Source organism: Megachile rotundata, chromosome 8 (genome assembly GCF_050947335.1).
Source record: "Megachile rotundata isolate GNS110a chromosome 8, iyMegRotu1, whole genome shotgun sequence".
NCBI classification, from domain to species: Eukaryota; Metazoa; Arthropoda; class Insecta; order Hymenoptera; family Megachilidae; genus Megachile; species Megachile rotundata.
The window spans coordinates 6,247,241-6,271,581 of record NC_134990.1 but is presented as its reverse complement, the minus strand read 5'-3'; the positions used below and the strand labels follow the sequence as shown (position 1 = coordinate 6,271,581).

The following is a 24,341-nucleotide window of genomic DNA, read 5'->3' as shown; positions in this document are numbered from 1 at the left end:
TTTTGCAATATTTGAATATGGTTACTTAGAAATTTAAAAATATAGGAATATGGAAATCTAGGGACTTTGGGGCACAGAAGTGTGAGGATCTAGAAATTTAGTAATAAATAGATAAGTATCCTAAGATTTCAATTCTTTAGACATGTAGATATATAGGAATATAGGTATCTAGCAATTTGAGAATTTAAGGAATTTGAGAGGAATTTAAGAACCTAAAAATTTAGAGGCTTAGGTATTTGAGAATCTAGAGATTGGAGGTTTCCTGATAAAGAAGTCTAGGGATTTGACTATCTTCAAATTTGTGGGCATATGAATATGAAGTTTTAGAGAATTTATGCACATAGGCATTTGGGAGTCTACAAAATCCTAGAACCTTCAAATTTAAGAATTATGGGTGAAAATATTTGGGAATTTGTACATTTACAAATCTAGGAATTTGGTGATTTCAAATTAAAAAAAAATAGGGGATATTGAAATTAAAAAATTCAAAAACTTGAACACTTAGAAACAATTAACAAATTTTTAATTTGCAGAATTAACACGGTATAAAATCGGTCAATTTGTGTTAATGAAAATATAAAAGTCTTGGAATTTACGAATTGTATTTTTAAGAAAGAATTTCACACTTGAACTGTAATGTACGTCACGAGTGCGCTTCAATGTCATAAGCCAAGGGGTTAAAACTATGCATAATAATTAAAGGTGGGATGTAAGGGAGAAGATAGAAATGGATCCAAGAGGGAGGCCCTTTGAGAAAGCGATTTAAATTCACCGTTCCAAATAAAAGATTAAATGTGCAGGATTGAGGGCAGCAATTCAAGCCAGGGAGCTTTTGCTAGATTCTTAGGTAATTCACCGAAAATCCGAAAGATTCAAGCTGGAGTTTTAAAGAATTCTGAACCCTTCGATACTTTCGTTAATTTCGAAATTTTAACAATATTCTATATAATTTTAAGTTATTACAATTAAAATAGTAGGTATAATTATTTTTTTCTCATTGTAACAGAGTAAGAATAAAACTGTCAAAAAAGTCAGAATTAGAAGTTTTCAATATGTCGGAATATAGCGACGGTATACTACTTGCTTCGTAAAAATACAAATCGTTGACAGTTGCGTTAACCGATAATGATCCAGTCTGTTATATTATTACTAACTTTTGTATTTTTATTTCTCTTATTTCTACAATTTTTTCCAACATATTTTTATCGTTTGTCTTATTAAAATGTTACCAAATACGATGAAATTTAGGACATATTTGTTTATAATAATTTATTAGAATATGTTGCTCGATATAGGCGAGACTCAATTACAAGTCAATTATAAGTTGAAATTGAAATTACAAGTAAATATGTACCGAATTATGGCGTGTTTGGTCTAATTTTAATAGAAAAAATATCAAAAATATGTTCGTAAAAGTTTCGCAACAAAAAAGTAAAAAATAAAAAGATTTTATTCTTGCATTAGAATCGTCACAAAGATATGTTATCGTTAGCTTACATTCGGCCATTTTTGTCGCTCAGCATTCTTTTCTGCGTTCGGCAAACTTAGGTCAATGTAAAAACCACATGATACAAGTGGAAAATTTAACCTGAGAGATCGCTTCTTGCGAAACTTTATTTAACCTCAACCACTTTTCTCAAACGCATTTAGACACTTCAGCCATTACGACTTTAACTGTCAAAGATATCACGTGATTACCCGAATAACACCGAAGGGATACGAAGTTACCCGAAGTGTCATTACTCGTTCGTTTACCGCGAATTAGTACAATAAAACCTTGTTGTAAGGGAACCGCTTGAAACTACAATTAAATATGTTCCGAATTACGTCGTGTTTAGTGTCATTTTAATCAGGAAAATGTCACAATTATGTCAGTAAAAGTTTCCATAACAGAAAATTAAAAGTAAAGAAGTTTCATTCTTACATTAGGATTGCCTCACCGATATGTTTACTGTTTGTTTACATTCGGTCGAACGTTTCAGTCTTCCGCTGTTCTTTCTACGTTCGGCTTTCGATCAATGTCGGAACTACACAATGTGAGCCATAGTTCGGTCCCGAAAGATTCGCTCGTATCGAGGCTTTAATGTAACGAGAAGACTTTTAAAAAAGACGATCGTACGGATAGAAGTAAAAAAGTAGCCAATGGCAGAAGTTGGCCAGAGGGGCTAGCACGTCGATAGGGTCAATAAGAGAAGTGGAGATACTCGAGAGGTCAGGAAGAGCAAAAGAGCCGACTCGCCCTCGACTTCGTTCTTTAAAATTCTCGTCGTTTGTCTACCTAAGGCGTCAGGTGACCTAATTCAGCATCGCACTTGTATCTGTAACGACGATATTCGAAAGCTCCTATGAGACCTGACGTAAAGCCGTTCGACTTCCAAAAATCACCATATTGTTTCCCAATGTTGCACACTGCGATAAAACGTTAAAAATAGCACACAACATTTAGAAAAATCTTTTTGGATCTTTTTAGAAGTCTTGCATAACATTTACTATTTCTATATATTCTACATATTCGATTTTCAATTTCTGTATATATTATTTAATTTACAATTTCTATATATTCTGTGTATTCATTTTACAATTTTTATTGTTAACTAATATTTAGCAAAGAAGAACAATTTTTTTCAAATCTAACTTTTCAAAAATGTAATTCTTCAATAAAGTTTTTGTACAGTGAATGCTTTAGGAATTATTTGAAGTTTGTAAGTTTATTCTTTACTCACTTATTCGCTTTTCATACTGGAGTAGCTATTTAAGAATTTCAGTAATGGTGATCATCAAAGGATTTTAATAACGGATGTTATCAAAAGATTTTAATAAAGACCCATAAACTTTCATCTTTGTGATTATCCGAAAAATTGTATTTAACTTTAATTACCAGGGAATGAATGTAATTACTCCAATATTAATATAAAGATATTATGGTGTATATTATATCATTTCGCTAATTTGCAATTTATAGAACATCATGCGAATATTGCAATATTTTTCTGCTTTTTATTTGTTTTAAATTTGTTTCTTTTTTATCTTAATATATTTTTACAGTATTTTATACTGTAATAATTTTATAATATTTTCTTATTTGAAAAGTTGATTTTATAATACTTTCTATATGTTTTTCTATATATATAATTTATATATAATTTTCTATATATTTTTCTTAGAAAACAGAAGGATATTAAAAGATAAAAAAGTACAAGCCTGTGAGTACTTTTACTTATTAGTAAGAAACACACTATAAATAAGAAGCAATTTTCTAAAAAATCACGCTTACAATCTTTTGCATTACCACTATCAGATTAAGAAAATATATCATTCCATTATCCCTGATATTCCACCTACAGAATGACCCTTTTCTTACGTTGGTAACTTCGAAATTAACGTCGAACAAAGCTGTTAAAGAACCCATGTGCCTCGTTCCCGTGTGCTGCGCCATTATGTAGAATGTAGGAGCTTTAGCAAATGGCTGCCATGATTTATGAGACACTTCCACTAACCGCAGTAGACAAAAAATGTTATGAACAGGATGTAATCAGTGCTGTATCATCAGTAACTTGTGACCATAAAGATTGGAGAACACACTTTCTACAGGTTACAGGATTTAACCTCACAGTCATAATTATGTGATAGAACACGCGTCATAAAATTAAGATATAAGTCGAAAGTAACTAAGATTTAGTTAAGCGATTGTTCTGATGGGTTTTTGGGTTAATTATTGTTAATTAAATTTTGATGTAAAATCTATGGAAATAGTTCATGTGTTGTTTTTAAAAATTGAGAGAAATATGAATGGTAGATGCTTAATAAAATTTGTCTAAAAATATTTCTATATTATGGTTATTTGATTATCAATATTTTTTGTTGCAGGAGTTTCTGTTGGCCATTGATGTTACATCTAGTGGTACGCCAGAAGAAAAATTGAAATGGGCTTTCCGTATGTACGATGTTGATGGAAATGGCGTCATCGACATTCAGGAAATGACAAAAATTGTGCAGGTATTATATAATTTACAATTTAGTAATTTTAGCATAAGTAACGCGATTAATTTTTTAGTAATAAGTTTAATCTGTATTTTTATGTCAATTATTTATCAACGTAATTGTCATCCAAGTGATCTGAAATTTCATTGTTCGATTTTATTAAAGTATTTGTAGAATGATATGCAATTATTACTACTGATATGCAATTAGTACTATTGATATGTAATATCAAGTTCCTTTGCAAATATTAATTCTCTGACATGTATGACTTTTAATTTATAATTACTGTTTTGGTTACATAGAAAATATATTTAAATCAATGAATACTAATTATTATAATTAATAAGCACAAAATTGCAAATGTGAACTTTGTTAGCTGGAAATAATTAGTATTTTAGAAAAACTAACAAATTAATAGCAATTGTCATAATTGAAAAATTGCAAAATGAACTTTAATAACCATAAATATTTACAAAATTTATTAAAAAAAAAGACAAGAGCGTTCAGTATATTCCCAAAGAAACTTTGACAAAATTTTATAAAAATCCTTGTAGCAAAATTCGAATGTTATGAATGAATGTTTGCGTATTTCAATTTGTTCGATTCGTGTCAAAATCCAACCCTCTAATGAGCATACAAGACCTATCAAAAACGCAGTTGTTATCGAATTTGCTATATCCAGATTGAATTTTTGATTAAATGTCAATTCGACGATGAAACCACAAACTGTTGAACTCGCATTGCGAGATAATTATTCTCAGTTTCAACCGAATAGGTCAGAGTGTTAAATTGAAACACAGTTTAACGGGGTGTAATCAGTGACCGGAACGATAATGAGGGAGTTGCGTCGGAAGGGTTATAAATCGACCTCCTGCTTGCGTCCATTATCTACCGACGATTCTGTTACATATATTTCTGCATGTGTAATACTAATGGTTTTGTTAGACACTGACATCGAGATAAGAACATTTTGAGCCGCAACTTAAATACGAGCTGATTATTTTGGAAGTTAGGCAAGATCATTTCTTGTTATTGCGAGATATTTTTTATATTTTGTGGTGGTAGATAATTTATGTTTATTATCCAATAATGTTTATACCACTGGGTAAAAGGAAATGAAGATTTTAGTATACTTAAATGGACCTATTATACCAAGTATTAGTATACCCAAGATTTTTCCTTTATTACCAATTCTCAAGGGTCTTAGTTCTATAAACATAAAAATAATAAAGTTCCTCACGAATGAAGATTTTATTGGAGTAATGTTATTACCTAGGGAAGTTATTACACAGCTTCACTTTCAGAGGCATCACAGTTATAATTTCCGCTGAAATCATTCCGAGCCATATTTTTGTAATAAAATAAACCGCCATTCGTAATTAACTTCCGTTCAAAAGGGCAATTGCATGTCTCCAGGACGCGTCCGAACCAATCGGAACGATTCGGCAACCTTCGGCTATTTACGACGCGCGAAACGGTTGACGATCCGCGAGGGTTGATACGTGACGATTAGAGTAGATTCGGAAGGCAAATAGTAAACACTTGTGGTGTAAATAAGTGAATAGTAAAAACGTGTAGTTAATAAATTGTTAAATTAACTTTATTAAGTTTCATCATATGTTACCATTATCTTCGCTTTTTCAAAATGGACATGTTCCACTTTCAAAATAAACGGCTCCTATCATTGTGACGTTATCGTTAATCGATAATAACTCTAGTACCTTCATAATTAGGAACTGATTTTTGTCCCACTTTACTATTAGAACTGTATAATTTATTTGTAATTATGATACAACAGGATATTGATTTGTAATTATGATACAACAGAATATTGATTTGTAATATTGTATTATTATATAATGCTGTATATTTTAATGTAGAGACGCAATTATTTCCTTAATTATTCAGTACTCGAAAAATGTTTCAAATTAAAATCTGGAATAAGTTCATTGAAATATAATTAACGTTTCTAATAAAATACTTTGGAATAATTTTTACAAATATATTAAATCATTTTCTAGTATTTTGAATAATAAGAAGAATTAAAAAATAAAATTTTAGGCATTTTTGTTATTTAAAAATTTGTTTTATTTATTTGAAAAAATACGACCATAATACATACGCATACGTCATGTACGACTACAAATATACTGTTGTAATCATGTCATGTTGAGGTTATGGCAACGTTATACTCGCCAGTTATGTAAATACGAACCAAAGATTCAATAGTATTGTTTACAAAAGCACAGGTTATAAACAGTGTCAAAACAGATTTGTTTTATTGATAAATTTGAAAAGTGTCGGTGAAAAAAGATTGAAAGCTATTGCATCTGTGACTAAAGCAAACGCTGAAAACCAGGAGGATAAATAGAATAACAGTGATAAAATCAGTTATTGAAGATACATATAGTAGTACAAAATGTCTATAAGTCAACTGAAATTTATACAGTCACGTGTCGAATAAAATGTATTCTTAATTAAAATGTGCTATTATTATACATATGCACTATTTTAGTTTTATTGCATTCAGTATTCGCGCCATTATTACTTTATTAAATTATGAAAATTTGCGAATTTAAAAAATGTTCATGTTTCTATACATGTCCTTTTGTAAAGGAAGCCTTCATTACATCTGATTGTACTAATTTCTTAAATTGCGTTCTTGGACAAATTAAAGAATTCATATTCCAAATTAAAAATATAAGAAATTAAATGTTTTATTACTTACATAATAAAAAACTATAGATGTCTTCTAGAAGTACGAAGTCAGCTACGTCACAGAAAATCATAATACAGCAATTATTCTTTATAAGCAAAAAATATCCTTTACGATACGAGCAAAAATGTTATCCCCACCACTGGAAAGAAGTCCTCTTGACATACCAGAAGCTCGTTCGGTGAGCAATGTAACATGAACCGGATTGGGGTATATCCGTAAAACAATACATATGCGAATATAAAACTTTTTTATTTTTTATTTCTTCGTTATCAAACTTTTATCAATAGATTTTGCACATTTTTCTGATTAAAATGAGACCAAACATGACGTAATTTGGCAAATATTTACTTGTAGTAACTTATTACAGTATAATCATTGAGGTAAAGTAGTAGAAGTCTACGATTTCGACTGTCAGACGTATCACGTGATTATCCGAATAGCACCGAAGGCAAACGAAATTACCCGAAGTGTCATTACTCGTCCGGTCACCGCAAACCTTTCTACAGTAAAGCCTCATTCTAAAAAAAATGCTAAAAATTACAAGTAAATATGTTTCAAATTATGTCGTGTTTGGATTCATTTTAATCAGGAAACTGTCACAAATATGTTGGTAAAAGTTTCCATAACAAAATGTCAAAAATGGAAAGGTTTTATTCTTACAAGAATTGTACCAGCAATGTGTTATTGTTTGTTTACACTCGGTCTCCTCCACTTGTTATTTTCTACATTCGGTAAAACATCAATCAGTGTAGAACCTATCCACAAGAATTTAGAACGATAGTGTATATCGCACAACGATATACACAAAAGTTCAGACCCGAGAGATTTGTGTATATCGAATGACTACTGCATTATTTAAGAATTAAGGTTAATCATCCATAGACTGATATGCAAATGTGACGTGTTTTTGTTCGCAGGCGATATACGACATGCTGGGCGCGTGTTCAAGTAATAGACCGGCAGACAGTGCGGAGGAAAGAGCGAAAAACATTTTCGCAAAGATGGACGAGAATAACGACGGTCAGCTAACTCAAGAAGAATTTCTGAAAGGTTGCCTCCAAGACGAGGAGCTGTCAAAGATGCTGGCCCCCTAATTCGCATACCATTTTTCGGGATCAGTCATCGATACGCTACTACCAAAAGACGTTCGAGCAACATCGACAAAAACAAACGACAAACGAACGATTTTTATTACGAAACCTAACCTCACTCACGATACGGCCGCTACGGCTTGATCGGACGCCTACGGTTACCGGACAAAAACGAACACGAAGAACACGTTCGAACAATAATCTCAAATCGAGTCGTCGAATCACGTAATTTTGAGAACAGTTAACTCACCGGAAAAAACGATTCGTCGATGGAACACGAACTATGCCGAGAGAAGAAAGAAGAACCCATCGGACGCGGCGGCAGCTTTTGAAAATCTCGAAATGGTGGAAAGATTATCGACGGAGAAAATGTTTCGGTTTACCGCCATCTTGATTCTAGCTAAACTGGAAATGGCTTCTGGTTGTACGACCAGATCGTAATTGTGGAACTTTAACGGACGTTTCTCGTGAGATCGATGTTTCAAGGTAAACGGTTAAATAACGAATGTTTATTCGACGGGATCTTTCAGCGTTTCGCGATTGAACACGGTAAGAAAAAAACGTATTAACCTTTCGATATGGAACAACGAGGATTTTCAGTGATAGGTGACGTTCTGCGAGTGACATCAGGGTGACACAACGAATCGAACGAGAAGCTACTGGCTCTCGATTTTCGGTCAAGAAATGTTTTATATAATGCTGGGGATATACCTCTAGCTAGATAAATGTGGACATACGAACGATCGATTCAACTATTTGTCTTTTGTTGCAACAGTTTAAATCTGTTACTATGGTGATTAGAAGTTGTTGTCGTTGTGTCTTATGCATTGGCGTAACTAGGATTTTTGAATGGGGAAACTGGACATGGTAGAAGTACCTAGGGAAAATTTTGGCGTAGATGGCTTAGGATGTAGGTACGCGATGAATTTCTCTAGAGAACATGGCGATTTAAGAAAAATGTTTTGTCAAATTAGAATACATGTTGGAAATTTAGAAATTTTCGAAGTTTAATGCTTGTAAGTGAAGTTTAGAAATTAACAGATTTGCAAATTCGAAATCTTCATTTTAAATTTGTAAATGTTCGAAGTCCCAAATATGTAAATTGTAAAATCCTATAATTTCAAGAACTACAAATCCTTAGGTTCTCAAATCCACAAATGCCCTAATTCCTTAATTAAAAAATTCTATCACACAGAAATTTCCAAATTTATAAATTCCTAAAACATAATCCTAAATTTTCATGATTTGAAATTCCCAAATTTCCAAATATTAATATTTTGAAATTTTCAAATTTCTGAAGACATGTTCCGTACATTTGAGGTAGAGGGGGGTCGTTAGGATCGCTCTGGGGGCCCACCTAGTTACGTCAGTGGTCTTAGGCTTGTTTCGAATAGCGCATGCGTTGATTTAACCCATTTGCATCGTTCTGAGACTTTAAAAGCATATACCAATTTTGTCTTTTATTAACGTTAAAAATGATAAAGTCTGATTAAAATTAATGTACACTACTGATTTAATTGCCGGAAATAAATAATTATGTATACATATACAGGAACATTATTTCTGAATCTGAATATTCAAATTTAAAATTCTTTAATTAATAAATTCATAAACATGAAAATTGGGAAAAAAGAGATTAAAATTTCTTTAAAAGAGAAAAAATTTCACATTTTTAAATGTGAAAATTTGAAATTATTAAATCATTTTAAAACAGAGATATTCCTTGGAATAAAAATTCTATGTAATCAGATTTCTCACTGCAAAATTCTTGCGTCGACGTTCATTTTAAACAGACTGTAAAAGCGACATGAATAATTCATATAATTTGCTTTGAAATTACTCTGTCTAATAGAAAAACGTGCAGAATTTTCCTTGTATATTTATTAGATTAATATTGTTTGGATAAAAAGAAGCATTTGTTATAAGAAATTAACGAGTTCTGTTTTAGAAGAATGAAAATGTACGTAATTTTGACAACAGATTTGTAAATTAATACTCTAGAAATAAAGAAAACATTCCATTCAATTTAATTCAAGATTATTATCAAAATAATAATTAGCACAAATATTACTCTAGTAAAGAAAGTAGTACCGCTCCAGAATTTAAATTATTATTACAATAATATTTTATGATATCATAGGTTCCTTTAGAATACAGTAGACTTTTGTTATATTACAAATGAGACTGTAACAGTGCAAATTGCTGAAATACCTAGTTTTTGATCTTTTAATTTTTAGGTATCCACGAGTTTTATTTTACAACTCCTGAAATTTGAAAATTTGAAAATTTCCAAAATTAAAATATTTAATTCCTGAATTTCGAAATTCTGTAATTTTTAAATTCTGAAAATCTAAAAATTTGAGATTTTCAAATTCCAAAATGGCCCAATATTTCAAAATCCAAAAATTCTAAAATGGTCCAATATTTCAAAAATTTCAAAACTTCCCAAAATCTAAAAAATTTTTAAAAATTTCATATTTCTCTTTTGAAATCATTAAAAAAAATGTATGAATTTCTGTTGTCCCAAAATTCTTAAATCCTCAAAATTTCTCAATTTTCAAATTTCCAAATCATCAAACTCTAAGGTATGTAAATTACTAATACATCCAAATTGCGAAATTTCCATTAGCCTCCATACATTCAGCGTGAACAGAGAAAATGTGCACATAAAGAAAACGTTTCTCAACCGGCAATATAACAAGAGTCCACTGTCACAAAAGTTCCATAAAACATTCTTCCAGGTTACATTGTATCTTCGTCGATTGTATTGTACAATCTTAACACTACAAGGAACATTCTTAAAATTATGTATGTACCATTACTCAAATTTCTACCACACGCAGATATATTCGCGAAACGAAACGGATGTATATATCCGCGTCTGATGCAAACGGGTTAACGTTCAAATTCGTTTCGGTTTGAACGATGAAATACACCGTCGAACAGTTTCCACGAAAAGACCAAAATGAAAAAGAAAAAGGCAAAAAAATAAGAAAACTACTCGCTTGCGCTTGCGTCTTTGATTTTTTTTCAACGATGCACGTGCAAGGTCCTTTTATACGTACTGCACAATGTTACGATTAATGTAATGAATATATAATTATACATATATATATGTCATGTAATATATAGAGAGATATATTACCTGTCATATTGTACGTGTTTAGCGAATTGTGTGTAACATGTATTACGTCAAACATTATATTACGTATAATATGTATAATATATTTATACTATACATGTATAGGGCATACAGCAATGTTTCTCGCGGAAATTACTAGCACCGTTATTTTATGATACGCATTTGGCTCAGTTAAAGGAGATCCGGCGATATATATAGAGAAACTTATTTGAAGGCAACCAGAAATTTTTCCTATTTACAGATAATTGATGATTTCTAGTGACTATAAATCCAGTCACTATAAGCCTGATGACTATTACTGTCACTATACGTATGGTGGCTATGAACATATTGACTATAGATATAGTCACCATAAATGGTCACCACAGTTGCTCTGTATAGTAATATATAGATAAATTTTTGCATCTTCAGCTTTGGATAGTCAGGAATTTGTAGTGACTATAATATAATAATACTATTATTATAATAATAGTCACTATAAATAGTTACCACGATTACTCTATATAGGAACATGTAGAGATGGAAAGAGAAATTGTGTAATTTTTTGTTGCAAACAGTTAATAGTGAGAGTGAGTATAGTCACTGTAAATAGTCACTGTGGACACTCTATTCAGTAATATATAGAGTTTACGTGAAGGTAAAGAGAAATTTTCGTATTTTTTTTTTTAAATTAATAAATTATAGCGACTATAAGTATAGTCGCTGGAAATAGTAATTATATGTACTCTATATAGTAATATATGCAGAAATCTTATCGGAAGAGAAATTTTCTTATTTTTTGTCATCGATAATTGGTAGTTTATGGTGATTATAAACATGGTCGCGGTAAATAGTCACGATGGTCGCTCTGTATACTAGTATGTAGAGAAAGTTATTTGAAGTTGATAAGGGATTCCCATATTTTTGTTGCAAAATTCGGTAATTTATAGTGGCTTTTATTATTATTATAAATGATATAATTTACAGTTGTATGCATCGGATTTATGTAAAAGTACGTACATAAATTGGACGCGTTTGATAAATTTTCAGGACATATACCTAATTTTTTTATTCTTTTTTCTTAACTACAACTGGTTACAATTTTATGAAATTTGAAGTAGGAATCAATTTTTTCTATTAAAATCGTTGATATTTCCTTCGATAAAACAATATCTTCTACATATTTTAATATAACTGCACTTTCAACGAGAAAAATTTTCTTTAACAGTCTTAAGTTATCGAGCGTACATCTGCAGGGTAGGCTTTCTTAAGGAAAACAGCAATATAGGGAAAGGAGAATTTACCATTTGTTCTAATGTAACGTTTTGCACTTTTAAAATTTGTAAGATTGGAAATTTGAAAACTTTCAAATATTTAATTTATATATTGAAAAATTTCAAAATTTCAAAACTCTCGAAGAAATTCAAAAGCTTCTGAATTTTGGAATCTTATGAATTTAAAGATTTGAAAATTTTCAAATTATATATTAATTTAAAAACTTAACTTAAAATTTATATATTCTAGAATTTAAGTTATTAAATTTCCACACTGTTAAATTTTCAAACAAGCTTTCAAATTCTCAAACTTCTAAAAATTTAGAAATTTGAATGTTAGAGAATTTGTAAATTTTGAAATACAAAAATTTGGAATTTTAAAATTTGTTACTTTATAAATTTGAATGCTTTAAAATTGGGGCATTTACACATTTAAAAATTTAGAAATTTATACATTTATATATTTGTAAATTTTAATTTTCAAATTTTGTATTAAATTCTCAGACTTTGAAATTTTTGTTTATACTGTAATTTTTGTATTGTTAAATTTTTAAATTCGGATATTTTCCATTTTTAAATTAACCAACTATTCCATTTGTAAATTTAAAAATTTTTTAATTTAAAAATTCTATAATTTGAAAATTATATGATGTAATCTTTTCAACATTACAAATGTCGAAAATTACAAATTTGAAAATTGTAAAAATTATCTGGTTTCTATGTTAAAACTTCGAAACTGTTAATACAAGCAATGGAATGCATTTCCCATTAACCTTGCTCTTTTCCAAAGAAAGCCACCATTGCGTCAAACTGTACGCATTCTGTGACCTCTAACATTCCGTTTCACGCTTGAAATAACTTCACGCGAATCAAAAATGTAAATAATATGAATAGAATCTTTAACAATTCTGTATGTTATATGGTACTAAAATTCGTTTAATTTTTCTTACATCACCTTTTCATGAAATACTGGTACTTCAATCAATGATGCTATCCTACAATGAAAAAACTAATGATAGACGGATATTAATTAGTAATAATATTCGACCAATTTGCGCATTACGGTTAGGTGAATGTATTTAGGCAAAAAATTTGTCCTCTCGTGCAAAGAGCGTTGATAATATACTTTAGAATTCTACGAATTTATAAATCGTCGATAGAAAGTGTCTACCTATTAGGACTAGAGACTTTTTAATCAGAACCCCGAAATAGTCAGCAAGGATAGGTCAACAACGCAGTGCTGCCGCCGCGCATTTCTCTGCGCAGGTTGTACTACGAAATTTAAATTGTATAGGATGATATACTTTGACTGACAGATACAAATTACATAAATAATTAATTTCAATTCTATTCTTTTATTTTCTTATTTTTCGAATATTGTTTCTTCCTTGTGTTTTGTATGCAATATTATATCTGAACTAATTTTAAACAAAAAGAATAAAAATTTTTAAATTAAAAAATTTTCAGTTTTAATATATGACAGATAGGTAAAAAGTTGTATGCACTTTACGTTTATACAAAGAGCTTTATATATAAACTCCATATTTTTTATTAACAATAAATTTATAGAACCTATACAAGAATATATGTTAATATTTGACGAAAAATAATTGTATAAATATATGGATCATTCTTTATTTTTCTGCTTTAACTTCAGTTTAAAAATAAGCAGTAAATGCACATAAATCTATCAGTAAAAGTTATTTATGTAACTTGTATCTCTAAGTTAAAATACGTCAGAACGTACAATTTCGTGTCTGTTGGTGAAAAATGGCGGCGCCAATCAAAATCGATACCATTATTTCGTGGTTATGATTAGAGGATCTCTAATTAGGACTAGTTTGAAAGGTTTCTAAGCTGAAACTAGATACCTATTGCTACTTATCTGCAAGAAAACTCCGTGCAATTAACGCGTTCTAACTATAATTACGTATTAGGCTAAGTACATATCATTGGCTATTCGTGAACGGAAATTGACGATGGGACGATTTCCGCTTCTCGTTCTCGCACTGCGTAAACGTGCTTCGATCATACCATCATTTCAGTCAATTTTAAAAGCGAATCAAGCTGTTATCTGTTAGTATATTGATATTTCACGTGCACCACATCTTTACACGTAATATTAATTGCTATTGAACCTCCATTATCCGTAACGAAAAATCTAGAGTTTTAATGGGGTACTGAAATGGTCAATTCACGTAAAGCAATTTATTTTAAAGTGTTTCAACGGTGGAAGATACAATTTTATTTTATGTCGAAACTTATAAATGTTTAAAGTTTCAGAATTTATACACTTTTAAATCATAAAATTAAAAATTTCTAAATTCACAAAATGCAAATTGCCGAATTCCAAATGTTCAAATTCTTAAACTCTTAAATTTTCAATTTCTCACATTCTTAATTTTTCTAATTTTAAAACTTTCAAACTTTCAAATTCGAAAGTAGTAATAAATCTCTCCCCATGTCAACAGCAAATGCCAACAACAAATCCGCAATTGCAACTTTCACCTTTTTCTTATAACTTCTTTATATGTATATCACTTAACACTCTGTTTACAAAGTATATTAAATTATATTAATTTACCGCCTGTCACATTACCACTTTTAAAAACTGAATATCACAATTTTATAAACGTGTCACAAAGTAGCACTTGTAATATATCAGTTTAAAATGTAAAATTTAACAAAACAAGCTACATAATATCTTCACTAATATTCTTAACACAAAATAGCTGGTTACTAATCACAGATGTGAATGATTGCTTTCCATCGAGTCTAACACAAGTTGATGATATAAAAGTATGTCAGAATAGCACTTATACAAATCAATTTGAAGCAAAAATAAAAGCCAGTTCGATACACATGACTACGTAATTCCTTCATTAATATTTTTCATAAATGTCGTGCTTTTTAAATGAACTCTATGACTTTGTCTCTCTAATATAACAATTTATTAATTATTATTTGCACTACACGTCTTTACTATTCGCTTTCCGAATTTATTCTAATAGCCACGTGCCAACGGTCGCGGTTCGGCAACCGACTCGCACGCCGTAAATTACCGAAGATTGCCGAATTGTTCCAGTTGGCGCGGACGCGTCCTATCGGAAATACTTATCCTTTTTTAACGTTCTTTTTTAACAATAAAAACCGACTAAATTAAAATATAAACAACACTTTATCGCGTATCAGGTCATGGGATATTAAATGGACAATTTTTAAATATCGAAGACGATAGGATTGGTGATATAAAAGTATACAAAAATGTCACTTATGTTATATCAATTTGAAGCATACAATTCAACGAAAGTGACTGCAGAAGCATTTTATTATTACTTCGAATACAAAATGGCGGGCAACTTCTGAAATCTGACCTAAGTTAATGACATAAAACTTTTGCAAAGTGCCACTTATGTTATATTAATTTGGAGATTGATATTCGTTTAAAGTGACCGTATAAATATTTCGTTAATTTTGTTAATATGAAATTGTGATTTCTGGATACTCACTTTACTGCGCTTTATACGGAGGAAATTTTTTGATGCGCAATCACATTGTATTAAGCACATTTATGTAATGTTTACGTCGACATTTTTAGTACACTTTAAGCTTCCATTTGAGTAATCGTTAGAGTTAAATCTACTTATACTTATTTCTACTAATATTTTTTATAAATAAGTATAATTATGAAAGGCTTGGAAAGGAAATGTGTTCTTGGGTGGTAAATATTCGGATACTGGAGGTTCTACCGTAATTAAATATATTAATAGGAAAATGTGTATATAGTATTGAACACGGTGTATAGAAGAGAGAAACACCTATACTAATTTGCTACTGATTAATATTTCAAAGATATTTACTTAATTAACCCTTTACGGTTGTATTTATCTCAGGTTTGAATATTTTATTGATCTTTATTACCTTTTTTGTAATGTTCCAAATTACAAGATTTCCTAAATTTTTAACTTCCTTAATTCTAAATTTCTTTATTCTGAAATTCTCTAATTCACAAATTTCCAAATTCCCCCATTCCCAAATATCCAAAGCCCCAAATTTTCAAAGCTTAATTTCTACATTTCCAAATACCCAACTTTTCCAATTTCCAGATTCTCAAATATGTGTAATATAAAGTTTGGAAACTTAGAAATAATAGAAATCAAAATTGACCTTTTCTTACATTCAAAGCAATCTTTTCAACATAACCTCTAATTACAACAAAATTCTTGTTTACGTTTACTTTAAACAAGCTATATGGCCATAAAGGGTTAGTAACATAATTACACACAATTTTCACTCGTTCAACCATGTATCTACTTAGAGAAAGATGAATCTAATGAAATCTTGAAACGAACACAATCCTCGTGACACCATTCACAGTCAGTCTGATCTGTTTCGCGGACTGAACGCAACAAAAATGACGGAAATAAACTGAACTGCGAAGCGTTATAAATATATTAGACACGGTGTTAGTTTTCTAGAGAATATCTCCTGAAAAAACTATCGACGTGAAAACGTGTGTGTCAGGAAAACGTGATGTTCTACTGCGCCGCTCCATTTTTCTTTCGTACAGGGGAGGATGCTGTACCTAAGGACAAATGTATCGGGGGACAATGTTATTTTCTTCAAATATTATCCACGAAGGACAATTTTGACTTGCTGTATGATCAGTAGCCTTGCAGCGGTGACATCTGGTCAGCTGCTATTGCAAATGGCCGCCTGTCCGGTGTTACGTGAGCGTCTTGTGTATTCAGGGCTTGCGAGCAAATATTTTTCTTCGCTTTTACGAAGAAAATTTTCAATCTTGCAGCTACATGGGTTTGAAGGGATATATGGAATTATTATATCGTTTTCTGCGTAAAGTTAATTCACAGAAACCTTATGCTAGAATCTTGAGTTGGTGTTATGGGAACTAAAATGTTTTTGAGAACAGTTGAACTAAACGGCTGATGCAGGTTACTATAATGTGAAGTAAAACATCCTAAAGCTGAAAGTTTTTCAGTAATTGTTTAATAGCTGAGTAAATAACATCTATGTACAGCATATTTGTACACATGAAAAAATCAACTAGAAATAACTAAAAATTTTACAAAAAAAAATGTATTGGACTTATGAGTACAGTCTTAAGAAGAACATTTACCTAAATAATTTTATGATTCTTAACATTTAATTTGAATGACAATTTTACTAAAATTAAAATGTTCCTAGATACAGCATTTTTCCTCCAAAGTCACGAAATACCCGTAGTCAATGAAACATAAATAGTAATTATCGTTGTTAATTAATTTACCGTTGGTTATTAAAAGTACGCTAACAGACGTATTTCCCCGAATTCTGATCAGTCATTCGCTAACCAATAGTCTGTTCGTAATCTTTCGCTTGATTTCGATGAGCTGGACAGAAAAATGCAGGACAGAACATCGCAATTCTTCTCAAACCGAAAGTGCAGCATTGACAATCGAAATAATAAGTTTCCTTATCGAAAGAGTCAGTGAACATAGGCGACAGAGTTTTATAAAGCTTAAGAACGAACCTAAAGTGCATTATATTTAAACAAAGATGTCGATTCTCATCTTTGAACTTCACCAATGTCGATGGAACAATTATTTTAAAGAAAGTGTAACGAAGCTGTTCAATTCCATTAATTGTTAGTTTTTTTCTATTTTTTTATGTCTAATGTTTAGCACTGAAACAATTAAAGCTGATCTTTAATAAAATGTAAATGAAATATAGAGTAAAATTGGTAAAGATCGATATTTGGTATGTGATTAGAAACATAATTAATTTTAATTAATTAATTTTACCTGACAATGAAATTTTTGAATTGAAAAAATTTGTAATTAAGAGGAAGATTAATTTGCAATTGTAAACCTTTCTTTAGTTAAAAGGTTTTAATTTTAAACGAATGCAAAAGTTTTCCAATCGAAACCTAGAATCTTCGGAAACCTAAATTATTTAATTGGAAATCTAACTTTTAATTGAAACTCAAAAAGATTTAATGTAAAATGTTTAAGTAGAACCTAATGTTTAATTAAAATATTGTTTTATAAAAAAATTAATTTGTGATGAAGTAAATCAGAAACTAATTTTTAATTAATAAAAATAATGTTTCAAATAAAATATGTAATTTTTAATAAAAAAAATGGTTACATAGGAATTTGATTAAAATTGCAACTTTTAATTGAAGTTTCAAAATCTTAAAAGAAAATTTCAATTTTTAATTATATATATTAAACGTTTATCAATTTTCATAAATAGGTCAATTGCAGTTTCAAACAAAAATAATTTTGAATTAAAAGTGATTAAATTACGATTTTAATTAAAAAGTTCACTGTTTAATTGAAAGTCAAAATCGTTTAATTGAAAACCTATAACCTGCAATTTAATCCTTGCTTTTTTATTGAAAAGTTTGGAATTAAATACTTGAACCTATTTTATTAAAAGCTTTTAATTTGATAGCTGATTTTTAGTTGAGCACCTAAAGCCCTTAACTGAAAACCGAAATTTTAATTTAAAATAAAAAAAAAACATTAACTAGATATTTTTACACCAACAATCTACAATTAAACATATAATTTATGATTACAAAAAAAAGTTAGTTAAATTTTAATCTACAATCCAAATCCTTGGTTTAAAATTATAATTTTTAATTAATAAAAATTTTAATCATACTTTTAATTAATGAAAATTTTTCATTAAATTTTTATTAATGAAAATTTTTATTATATTTTTAATTAAAAACCTTCAAACTCATTCAAAAACGTAATTTTTAATCGAAGAAACTTCTGCCAAAAATGCTTCATTTAATTTAAAAAATTTAATTCAGATTTTTAACGAAAACGAGAAAATTGTATTTAAAAGCATAATTTATAATTGAAATTGTTTAATAAAATTTGTAATCAAACAGCTAAATCCGCCAGTTAAAATCACAATCTATAAAATCAGAATTAATAAAATCATTAAATAGTATTTTAATTACAAATGTATAACATTTAGTCAAATCTTAATTTCCAATAATAAATTATTTAATTTATTATTACCTTCAACTATAAACCTAATAAATCTAATATAATAAATCTAAAACATTTACCATTTTGATTTCCAATTAAAAAGCAAACATTAACTCAATTTTTAACACAAAACCTAAATCCCATAATTAAAATCCTAAAATACAAATAGGAAAGGTGGGTTAATCAAGTTTTTAATGAAATATCATACTAATAATTAAAAACCCAATTTGGTGTTATAAGCCGTTCTGATTTCCAATTAAAAAGTAAATATTAACATAGTTTTAAACAGAAAACCTAAATCCTTTAATTAAAATCTTAATATTCAACAAAGAAGGTAGATTAATAGAGATTTTAATGAAATATCTGATGCCTTTAATTAAAAACCTAATTTCTAATTAAGAATAAATCTACATTACAGGAGAAACGCTTTAACAATTCCTATAAACTATAATAAAAAATCTGGAATACACATTTTGAATAACTTTGATTGTTTCAGTGTTAATCTTGCATATTTTCTATATACCTTATATTTATTTTCTATATTATTAATATGTCGTATATTAATCTGACATACATTGAAATATTTTACAATTAAATATCTGTCCTTCATAGAAATTCGTTGCAATAATTTTTCAAATTATATCACCGTAACGTTTCGTGCATAAAATTGCCAACTAAAAAGGTCGAACTTTTTAAAGTTTATCGATCAGTTTCATTAACGATACAGGAGACGCTGATGTACCGTTATAGGATCGTTTTACACGCGGAACGCGTTATTAATTTTAACGTGACGTTGAAATTTTAAAAGGATCAAACCTCGTTTCGTTTTTAACAAGATTTCGATACCAAGTTAAACTTAACGTTAAAAGCGTACGCGAGAAATAAAGGAACGAACATTTTTTAACGACAGACCATCGTTAAATAAATTATAAATTTTCACGCGCCACAATTTGATGGATTTGCGCTTCGTGGTACGAGAAAATACAGAAACAACGGAATAAAGGTACCATTCGAAGAAACAACGTTCAGTTGTTTTGTAGTGAGATAACCGAATGTGAGAAACAATGCGAAAAACATTGTCATGTCAATTCAATTAAAAAAATAACGGGATACTTACATTGAGAAAACAGAGTTACGATGCGAACAAGAAACTGAATTTGTACAGGCATGATCAAGTGATAGCTCGGCTGCCATTTCTACTTTTTCGCCGGATTTCTAAATACAGTAAATATTCGATATGAGCGAAAAAGTTATTCCGCCTCTGGGGTGAAAATGCTTCGAGACGCCGAGAAGTTCGCTCGCTGAGAAATGTAACGTGATCCGGGTTCAGGTGCATCCGTAAAACAATAACAATGCAAACTCAAAACTTCTTCATTTTCTATCTTTTATTATCAAACTTTTACCAATAGACTTTTCACATATTTTTTATTAAAATGAAACCAAACATAATTCGGAGAATATTTGCTTGTAATAACTTACTGACGTAAAATCGTTGAGATGTTAAAGCAGTAGAATTACGATTTCGACTGTCAGACGTGTCACGTGATTATCTGAATAGCACCGAAGACAAACGAAAATACCCGAAGTGTCATTACTCGTTCGTTTACCACGAATGTTACCACAATAAAACCTTGTTGTAAGGAAAATTTTTGAAACTACAATTAAATATGTTCCGGATTACATTGTGTTTGGCGTCATTTTAATCAGGAAAATGTCACAAGTATGTCGGTAAAAGTTTCCATAACAAAAAGTCAAAAATGAGAAAGTTTTATTCTTGCATTAGGATTGTATTATCGATATGATACAGTTCACGTGCGGTCGTTAGGTTTTCGTCGCCTGCCTACTTTTCAATCTTTGGTAACCTTTGGTCAGTGACGAAACTACTCGATATAAGTAAAAATTCAGATTCGAAAGGTTCGCTTATATCGAGTATTTACTGTATTTAAATTATGAAATTTAAACTTTGTATGCTTTCACATTTTCAAATTATTAAATTATTAAATCTTCAACTTCCCATATATCTAGATTTAATAAATTTTTAATCAAACTGCCAAATTGATTATCAAATTTTCAAATATTAAAATATTAAAATTTATAACTTCTTAATTTTTTAAATCGTCAAGTTCTTGAACACAATTTATCAAGCTTTCAAGCCTTAAATGTCCATATTTCTAAATTTCTAGCTTTTTCTAATTCCTATATTTTGAAATTTCAAAAATTCTCAGATTTTAAGTTTCAAGTTATAAATTTCAAATTTCTTCATTTCCAAAATTTCAAATTTGAATACCTTAAAATTTTTAAGGTGTTAGGTTATCAAATTACCAAATTCCAAAATTCCCAAATTTTCAAGCCCCGAATTAAATTTCTAAATTTTCAAATTTCTCAATTTATTAATTTCCAAATTTTCCAATTTTTCAATCTCTCAATTTTTAAATATCTTAATTTCTCAATTTTGCAATTTCTCAATTTCTCAATTTTCAAATTTCCAACTTTCTCACTTTGTCGATTTCTCTATTTCTAAGCTTCTCGATTTTCATATTTATATGTCTCACTATTTCTAAATTCGAAGATAAGGTTAGTGAACAACGTTAAAAGACGGCAATATAACAAGGTTCTAATATCTATTATATGCGTATAAAATTTGTACATTGCATGTATACTTCAATCTTGCATGAGAACGAAGAAACAGGCGTTCAACAAATAACAGGCAGATCATCTTCTAGTAGGGACCGTGTAGCTATCAACAAAAAGGCACTTGATCATGCCTGATCTATGCTATACTTGCAATCTATGCTATTTTATATTTTTCTACGCCTTCAATTTTGTCTTCCCAACACCTCCTATTTCACCTTTTACTTATTAACACATTCAAGATCGATGAAACGTCCATAACCTAACTTACACTAAACGTGAAAAAAATCTTTATCGATCACAATCAATCAGTTATCAAAACATTATTAAAAAATAATAATTACAATTACTTATATAATTAACACAAAAACAAAATTGATAAATATTGACAAAAAGTGACCTAGTCTGAATAACCTTCACCTTAGCATATGTGTTTTAGGTTGTCCTGAGAAACTTTTCCTTGTAACTTAATCGTCGTTATTTATGGCAAAATTATTTCCAGAAAATATTTGAGGAAATATAAACTAACCGGACCTAACTTAGCACGTTTTATAATTCATGATATTCATTCTTTGATATGTATTTTTAATAATGTTATAAAACATGTTAAGGTTAAGTTAAAAGAGTAGTCCGATTATACGATCTGAAATTAAAAATGATTCATATCTGTTCACTTGATTTATAAATTCACCCATTATATGTCCCCGATAGGTGTGGTTCCAAATACTAAACCGCTGCCAAAATCCGAAAATTTTTCGTTGCCAAATTACGTACAGATCTTGATTTATCTGAATATTTTATAGTTAATAATTGATGGGATTCATCAGACATTTTCATCTAATCTTCTTCGGTTTTATAGACTACGTTACACCGATATTTTATCACTGGGAAGAAAATAACACGGTTCGCTCGAAGGACGATCACACATTTTACCACGGAATTTTTGTGGAAGACTTCAAAATGTCAAGGGGGTACGAAATACGTCGATAAAACGGCTAGAAACATACAGCTAGGCAGTAGTTTGAATACTTGAGGTTTTGAAATGAACTCTCTCTTTTAATTCAACAATTTATTAACTACACGTCTTTATTATTTTACGTATTTACATTATACGCGTCAACTGTCACGGACCCGCAGCTGGCTCGTCTGGCGTAAATTATCGAAGATTGCCGAATCGTTCCGATTGGTTCGGCCATGTTCTAGCGAATACATTTGTCGTTCTTTTTAACACTTCTTTTTAACAATAACTTTTTAACGTATAACGAACGACGATTACGTTATAGGGAAGATGAAAAAATCTTCAATAATATGTGTCAACATAAAGGTAATTGAGTCTAAGTCCTTCTTGTGAATATTTTTCGCAAAATTTCGCGTTACAAGACCGGTCTAGAACGTGTTAAAAGCACACCACTCTTTTCCTCAGTCCCTAACCTAACCTCAATCGGGGACTTTCGTGTTTTCTGAAAATTTGTACCGTTTTCGTTCTCGTTTAAAAATATAATTCGCTGCTGAAAATTATGATATCAAATTCGGATTAATATTTAATTTGGATCAATATTTAATTGAGATTTACGCAGTTTTTTTTAATATCTTTTGTCCCGGTTTCTGTTTCTTACGAATTATAAATTGCATTAAAACTGCACCATCGTAATGTTAAAAGTTGAACTTGTTTTACTTTTTTATCGTTCTTTCGAGCCAGCTGTATAATAATTCTTAACGTATTCGAAAGATTTCGAACGAAGACTTAAGATCGCATCGTTTAACATCGTTTGACCAATTTTTTCAACGTTTCTTGCATCGATCATCGAAAGGATAAATCGTTTATTCGAAGAATTAGCTTTCAAACTATTCGAGACTAACGGTAAGGTAAAGATAGAAACGTCTTGTTCTTTTTGATATTACTGCAGATTTTTTGGATCTAGAATATACATGTTTAAGAAAAAATATATTAAAAAGAATCGTATACTACTTTATAAGCATGTAATCTATTCTATCCTCGAACAAGAATGAAATTTCGTGGTCTCTAGTCAATTCAACGCGTAACAGGATTTCCACGAACTTGATCTGTCAACACCCTCTGGGTTTTAAATAATTTTAATATTTATCAAAAATTAAGATTTACACGCAAACGATCATTTCTAAAAATAGTGGATCACATTTTTAAAAAATAATAATAACAATAAAAAATAAATTGCATTGAATCCCGATTATTGCAATTTTTTTTATATTATTAATTTACAGTTTACTTTTGCTATATGAAGTTTTGATGACACGTATGTTAAGTGACAAATATTAAATCATTGTTTTCAATTAAAAACACATATCTTTTTAATTATCTTTTAGTAGAAATTTTGTTTCTTGTATATCTAAACATTGAAAACAGTTTCAGTTTTTTAATTTTAATTTAATATAATTATTTTTGAAACAAAAAGTAATTATAAACAATTTATGTGTTTTAATTTAAAATAATCTAATATTCTTTATTTAATATAAACTTTATTAAATTTGTCAAGTTTC

The 24,341-nt window shown here is 29.6% G+C and overlaps 2 protein-coding genes across 17 annotated transcripts in view; both read left to right on the top strand.

Annotated features, from left to right (window-relative positions):
* The window catches only part of LOC100883363 (neuronal calcium sensor 2), a 214,689-nt gene extending 198,046 nt beyond the window's left edge, over positions 1–16,643 (top strand). For 13 of the 15 annotated variants that reach the window (XM_012288004.2, XM_012288009.2, XM_076534638.1 and 10 more), the window contains 2 exons: positions 3,868–3,996; positions 7,618–16,643. In XM_012288004.2, coding sequence (XP_012143394.1) covers positions 3,868–3,996; positions 7,618–7,794 — 306 coding nt within the window. In that variant the 3' untranslated portion in view covers positions 7,795–16,643. Of the gene's footprint in view, positions 1–1,775; positions 1,904–1,952; positions 2,291–3,867; positions 3,997–7,617 lie in introns of those variants that run through there. The other 2 variants (XM_076534645.1, XM_076534644.1) reach the window with 2 other exon arrangements.
* The window catches only part of Nca (neurocalcin homolog), a 238,087-nt gene that overhangs the window by 198,211 nt on the left and 15,535 nt on the right, over positions 1–24,341 (top strand). The gene's annotated exons all lie outside the window — the stretch shown is intronic.